The sequence below is a fragment of the Athene cunicularia genome, assembly GCF_003259725.1.
Source record: "Athene cunicularia isolate RWA chromosome 5 unlocalized genomic scaffold, athCun1 chr5_part2, whole genome shotgun sequence".
NCBI lineage: Eukaryota > Metazoa > Chordata > Aves > Strigiformes > Strigidae > Athene > Athene cunicularia.
In genome coordinates, this window is record NW_020799102.1 from 8232265 (window position 1) to 8239769 (window position 7505).

At 47.0% G+C, this 7505-nt stretch overlaps 1 protein-coding gene across 1 annotated transcript in view; it reads left to right on the forward strand.

Moving 5' to 3' along the window:
* MUC6 (mucin 6, oligomeric mucus/gel-forming) overlaps positions 1 to 7505 on the forward strand; it is a 60436-nt gene that overhangs the window by 37780 nt on the left and 15151 nt on the right. The window contains exons 29-33 of the mRNA XM_026850477.1: positions 1120 to 1293; positions 3330 to 3374; positions 4266 to 4475; positions 5197 to 5244; positions 5694 to 6134. Of these exons, the coding sequence (XP_026706278.1) occupies positions 1120 to 1293; positions 3330 to 3374; positions 4266 to 4475; positions 5197 to 5244; positions 5694 to 6134 (918 nt within the window). The remainder of the gene's footprint in view (positions 1 to 1119; positions 1294 to 3329; positions 3375 to 4265; positions 4476 to 5196; positions 5245 to 5693; positions 6135 to 7505) is intronic.

Consider the following 7505-nt stretch of genomic DNA (forward strand, 5'->3'; position numbering starts at 1 on the left):
GCATCAAGAGAAGTGCGGCCAGCAGGTCGAGGGAGGGGATAATTGTGCTCTACTCCACTCTCTGCAGTGCTGGGTCCAGCGCTGGAGTCCTCAGTAGAGGAAAGACATGGGCCTGTTGGAGTGGGTCCAGAGGAGGCCACGAAGATGATCAGAGGGCTGGAACCCCTCTCCTGTGAGGACAGGCTAGGGGAGTTGGATTTGTTCAGCCTGGAGAGGAGAAGGCTCTGGGGAGACCTTAGAGCGGCCTTTCAATACTTGAAGGGGCTTACAGGAAAGATGGGGACAGACCTTTTAACAAGGACTGTAGCGATAGGACAAGGGGTGATGGTTTTACCCCTAAAAGAAGGTAGATTCAGAGTAGATATAAAGAAGAAATTTTTTACAATGAGGGTAGTGAAGCACTGGCAGAGGTTGCCCATAGAGTTGGTAGATGCCCCATGCCTGGAAACATTCAAGGTCATGTTGGATGGGGCTCTGAACAACCTGATCTAGTTGAAGATGTCCCTGCTCGCTGCAGGGAGGTTGGACTAGATGACCTTTAACGGTGCCTTCCAAACCAACCCATTCTATATTTCTACTATGTACAAAATCCCACAAAAATTTCATCACAGCTCTTGGTGGTAACTGGACATACAACACTTTGACAATTTAAGGTCTTCATGGAAATGTATGAATGAGCATACCAAAACTCTATAGCCTGATCCAGAAAGGAATCTATATAATAAGCTTAAGGTTTTTAGAAATTTCATTAATTTCCCTGAAGACAGATGGTATTGGGAAAACATTACACTCTCAGCTGTGTGAATAATAAAATGCTATTCCATTTCTACTGCTATGAACAAGTATTTATGCCAAATTCACTTTAAGGTAATGAAAAATCTATGTAAAGTTTCTGCAAGAATTCCTGTTTAATATATTTATTGCACATAAAAGCAAAGGAATAGATGGAAAGCTTATCTCAAATGTTTAATCTAAAAGCTAATGGTTTTCAATAGTAGTTACTACTAATAGCTGTTAGGACAGTGTTTTTACTTAAAAATAATTTTCAATTTATATAGGTATATTATAAACGGATTATCAAGAGCTATTTCTGATCTTAATTTTTTTTCTCTCTCTTAGTAACAACTGTGCAGCCTGAAGTAACAAGAAGCTCTACCACAGGTACCCTACCAACAGGACCTAGTATTTCTTCTTCTGTAGCTACTGAGACTACAAACCCAACAATGACCTCAAAAATCACATTTCCAAGAACTCCACCAGCATCACCTCTTGTCACAGTAAAGTCAATAACTGGTAGGTTTTTTATGTTACTGTCTAAAATAAATTAGAGTAAATATTACTCTAAATATAACTCTGTAAATAGATTAGATATCACTCTACTAGGAAAGCATTGAATGCCATCTCAACATACAAGCACAGGACTCCATGAAGTAAGCAAAGCAGGCTTCCAGGAGGAGTCTGTAAATCAGGAATGTTCAGACGTAGATTGAAAGTGTGCGGAAAGAGAAAGCACATAGACACTAGCTTAAAAATACAACCAAAAATCACTTGTATGACTCATCTGAGAAGCACATTAGAAGTTCTGTAAGCAGTGAGCCAGCTCAGCTGCAGTTGGATTTATTAGCTCAGTTTCAGCCTTTTTTCCACAACAGGTTCAGTTATGCAGTAATATTCAAGGATCACCCAGCCTACTAACTCTGAATATTATAAGCAGGATCCAAAGCAGAATCACACAGGTCCCAGTGCAGCAGCTTTGTCTAGGATTCTAGAGTCCTGCTCTCAGGAGGTTGACTCCTCCAACATAAATAACTTTCTGATTCTGTGTATTGTGGACACTCATACTAACATGTTGCTTCCCACCAACATGCACTCAACTAATAAGCCATCCTGGAACCAGGCTATCAGGGAAAGCAGATTTAAAAAGAGGTCCTACAGGTGTCAAATCTCAGCTTCAAAGGCTGCCATTGTAACAGGTGGTTTGTGCACTGGGACAAGGAAAGTCTTATAGTATGATATTATTATCTTTTTAATACAAATTGTGGAAAGCTGAAACCGTGGCTGATAAGAATAGACAATGAAACTGTCATTCGGGTAAAGCTCATACAGGCTTTAGCCAACGAATGACAACAAAGATAACTTATTTAAAAAAGCATATAAAAATAATCTAATACAGGAAAAATACAGAAAATGAGAACAAAAATATGAGATAACAGAAAACAAATACGTAGAGAAAGATTTTGCAAGCGTATGAGAACATGAATGTAAAAAAATTTCACACAGAACAAGGATGAAAATTGGGTTTCTGGAATATGGGTAGCTTCTTCATAATTTATCTATTTTTAATTATTCAGTTGATTACTCACATTATATTATTTACCTTTACTCCAAAAGAACACACAACAACAACTTTTACCACACCAAATATGACTACAACCATCACTACTCCTTCCATAACTACCTCAACTAAAAGAACCATGACCACTACACCAAGGCCCACACCTGTTGTCTCATCAACCGCTGCTTCAACAGAGACGGAACAAGCAAGGTTCGCCACACCACCCTTCAAGACCACTATCAAAAAGGAAACAACCACTTCAACACCTACTGAAACCACATCTCAGATAACAGCTTTCAGCAAGCCTAAACTAACAACAGTAGGTAAATATCACTTTTTAATATCTGCCAGGGGAGGCACAAGACACATGTCAATGTGTTCCTTATTGAAAAAAACAGACATTCTTACTAGTTCTCTTAACATTGCGTATAGATAGGAAAGGACATGGATAACTGAAGAACTGTGAAAAAAATGGGAATTTATGTGTCTTGCCAATGGAGCAAGAATCTGACATCCAAATATCATCTTAAACCTAAGATCTCTCTTCAAGGCCATACTCTACACTTCCTCCAAATTTATGCAAAATCTCTCTATGCTTCAAAGCAAGTTCTTGAAAACTCACAGATGGCAGAATGTGTTCCTCCTAGACATTGTAACAAATTCTCCCAAAAATAAATATTAAAAATAGGACTTTGGGATGTCAGGTACTCCATATGCCAACAAGGACAGTCTCCTCTGAGGCTGTATGACAACATGAATTACTAGGTTAGCTCCGACAGCAGAGACTGGGACAGAAGTCTCATGTAGTGGGAGGTCAGGTGTACACTCTCTCCCAATCCATCGGTCTCCCACAAAGTACTGTTGGGGTGCACACAGCTGGGTCTTCTTGTGCCAGCAATTGCAGCTTCCTCTGAGGAAGTATCATAACCCACTTTAATTAGGAATCTTACCAGTTCCCAACCATTACTACCAGCCATTCTTCCTTACTTTACAGAGAGTGAGGGGACCCAAGCAACCACTCTGCACCACCTCCCAGTAGGTGAGTAAGAGGAAGCTGAGAGATGCCCTTGGCCTAAGACTCTGCTTCACTTACCCCATCTTTTCCAGATGATGTTCTTGCCCAGTCTGGAACACCTTGGAGGGCAGACATGCACATCCAGAGAGGCTCTTCTTCCCTCAGGGAGAGGCAGGAAGTGCTGAATTGTCGGAGGGCACCCATCAGGCCCAGTTCTTGACCCGTATTTGGGGGGGGGATCCACTGGCTCATTTCTCCCTCTTGCCCAGTAAGACTCAGTGTGGTCTGGTCCTGCCTTTCTTACCTCTACCCATAGCCTGGGCATTCTGCCTGGGAATTGCCCACCTCCTTTGCTTTCCCCTTTTGCCCTGCCACCCTTAATCAACCTTTGCTTTTTTCTCTGTAGTTGTCACCCACAGCAGACCAACAAAGCCACAGCATCTCATCACGCAGACCACCTCTGCCAGTGCTTCACTACCCTCATTGTAAAAAATTTCTTCTTTATATCTACTCTGAATCTACCTTCTTTTAGGGGTAAAACCATCACCCCTTGTCCTATCGCTACAGTCCTTGTTAAAAGGTCTGTCCCCATCTTTTCCAGATGATGTTCTTGCCCAGTCTGGAACACCTTGGAGGGCAGACATGCACATCCAGAGAGGCTCTTCTTCCCTCAGGGAGAGGCAGGAAGTGCTGAATTGTCGGAGGGCACCCATCAGGCCCAGTTCTTGACCCGTATTTGGGGGGGGGATCCACTGGCTCATTTCTCCCTCTTGCCCAGTAAGACTCAGTGTGGTCTGGTCCTGCCTTTCTTACCTCTACCCATAGCCTGGGCATTCTGCCTGGGAATTGCCCACCTCCTTTGCTTTCCCCTTTTGCCCTGCCACCCTTAATCAACCTTTGCTTTTTTCTCTGTAGTTGTCACCCACAGCAGACCAACAAAGCCACAGCATCTCATCACGCAGACCACCTCTGCCACATCTGCCAGCAGCACTTCTCTCCCAAGAGAGGCCAGCCCTGCCAGCAGCCCAGAAGTCCCACTGACAAGGATATCTCCAAGCCCCAGCTCTTTACCTGCTACCTCAGCCTCATCTGTGTCCTCAACATGGTTGAAACCATCACATCCTGGTAAGGCTCCCTCCAGCCCTTCCTGCTGCTCTGCTTGCTCCTTCCAGCTTCCAACATTCTCTCCTAAACCGTACGTCTCACAGGCTTCAGCTTTAGTATTCATTCTCAATTCCCACTGCTTTTGGCATGGAACTCCTGAGAGCCAGGCAGTGTGGGACTGGCCTACATATGACCCTGACTGCAACCTCCTCCCTTGCCACTTCGGGAGTTAGGCTCTAGGACACAGGCCTTTAACAGGGTACAGATATCTGTGAGATCCTGCCCTACAACTAGCAATCAGAGACAAGCTAATACATTCCCTCCCCTTACAGCTTTGTCCTGAGAATGCACAGTGGGGGGGAACAGAAGGCAGCGAAACTGGAATCTTGTCTCCCATTTACACCTCAGGACATGTTTGGGTGAGAGACAGAACACAAGGCATGATCCACATCAAAAGGATGCCCAGCCCCTAGCACAGCTATGACAAGTGTGGGTCAATAAATACCACCTCATTGGCCAATGCTGACTCTGGGTATAAAAGAGTCACCAGGGGAAGGTGGGAAAGAAAACGTACAATCAAATCCAGGATAATATTCTCCCATTTAGACCCATCAGACTCCACAGGCCTGGGTTGTCTTGATGTTGAACAGGACAGCATCGTTTGAGGAGAGGATGCAACGTGCTTTGACTAGAATCCTTCCCAAGACTCAACCATTCTTTTCTCTCATCCCTTTCTTTGTAGCAAGGGAGCCAACCAGAGCTAAGAATCCAACTAGTAAAGTAGTAACAGGTGAGTGCTCTGGTCAGGAGGGAGCTAAGAGCCATACATCGGCAATGCCCGTCCCTTCAGTAGACTCAGCTCTCCCATGGATCCTATCTAGCAGAATCTACAGCAGACAAATGGTAAACTGCATGCCAATCAAAGAAAATGAACATGAAAGTAGATAACCACTCAAAAATTGAAAGAGGAAGGAGACAGAGAAAAATTGCTAGAGGATATGTTTCAAAATGATCACTAGTCTAAAATGTCAAAAAAAAAAAGGCAGGACAGGATGGGATAAGTTGGAGGACAAGGCCCCATACTTTCACCTTTAAAACACAACAGACTAGAGGGACCCAATTCTCCATTCCTTGCCCATATACTAATACTAGGTAGGTGTCTACAGCAAAACTGTCTCGAACACATAAGGACCCATCATAGCTAATAAGCTTCAAATGACCTGTGCTTTCCTCCGGCAGCCTTCACACACAAAGAGACCACAGTGACACACATCACGCCGCCTCTGACCACGCAGAAGACCAGCGCCGCCACCTCCGCCACCAGCACCTCCAAGACCTCTGTCTCCAGAGAGGCCAGCCCCACCACCAGCACAGAAGTCCCTCTCACAACGACAGCTCCAAGCCCCAGCTCTCCGCCTGCCCCCAGCAGCCCGCTCAGCACCCGCCTGACATCTCCTGCCACTTCCACGCTCTCCTCCACAGCAGCCACAACCTCCAGCCCCAAGCCTACACCTACAACCCTAAGGACCAAGCCTTCTGCCACAAGAACCGCTGCTCCAAAAGAGTTGCCTGCCACAGAGTCTTCTGCACCCTCCACAGCCAAAACCAGCCCCCTGCCTTCGACTGCTTCTTCTCCCTCCTCAACTGTGTCCTCAACATGGATGAGCTCCTCACACCCTGGTACAGCTCCCTCCTGCCCTTCCTCCTGCTTCTGCCTGCTCTTCCCAGCTCCTACCATTCCTTCATTCCTTCGTGCCTGCCTTCCACCCTGCCTTCCTTCCTTCTGTCTTCGCTTCCTCTCTTCCTTCTCTCCTGCCCTTCCTTCCCAGAATGATATGGAAGACTTTTTTTATGGCACTTGGCCCTCTCTTCCAGCTGCCCATGGCCAGCCTGAGACCTGCTACAAGCCTGGGGTTCTACACTGCCTCTGGTTCGGACAGAGCTAATTTCTGTTCCTAGCAAGTCTCCTGGTGCTCTGTTTTAGATGTGTGCCCCAGCCAGTGTTCAGAGCACACAAGTGCTTTCGCTATGGCTGAGGAGCGCTAGCACAGCATCCAGGCCTTCCCTCTTTCTCCTTCTGCCTGCCAGCGAGTGGGAAAGTGGTGGCTCAGTGACACAGCCAGGAGAGGTGACTCAGAGGAAGCGACCAAGGACATGCTCTGTACTGCAGAACATCGTGCTGAGTAGCTAAATGAGGGGGTGGCCAGAGGGAGTTTTCCCAAGTAGCCATTGCTCACAGACTGCCTGAGCATTAGCCAGTGGTGTGAGGTGGAGACGAACACCATTTGTGTTTCATGGGTGGGTTTGGGGTTGGTTTCCCTACCATCCCTTCAATTCTGGAAGATGTCTCTCTCTAGACATGTTGGGTTTTCTCAGCTATTGCACATGTGGGTCTCTCCTCCTTCGTCCCGAAGAATGGCCCTAAATGTGGGCGCTGAGTGTCCTGCCAAGGTCACCACACTGCCCACTGACACATACAATGTCCCTGACTGTGTCTCGGCAGAATGGGGAGCCTTAGGGAAGCAGTCAGAAGCCAAATCCTCTCTCTCATTCAACAAGAATTAGTGTGATACACAGCTGCTTCGTTTGCTTCTTTTACCCCAGGCCCCAGCCCAGGGCTTCTGTCAACCTCCTTTGCCTTCCCCGCTTGGCCTGACACCCTCAGTCAACCTGTGCTTTCCTCCGGCAGCCTTCACACACAAAGAGACAACCGTGCCACACATCGCACCACCTCTGACCACGCAGAAGACCAGCGCCGCCACCTCCGCCACCAGCACCTCCAAGACCTCTGTCTCCAGAGAGGCCAGCCCCGCCACCAGCACAGAAGTCCCTCTCACAACGACGGCTCCAAGCCCCAGCTCTCCGCCTGCCCCCAGCAGCCCGCTCAGCACCCGCCTGACATCTCCCGCCACTTCCACGCTCTCCTCCACAGCGGCCACAACCTCCAGCCCCAAGCCTACACCTACAACCCTAAGGACCAAGCCTTCTGCCACGAGAACCGCTGCTCCAAAAGAGTTGCCTGCCACAGAGTCTTCCGCACCCTCCACAGCC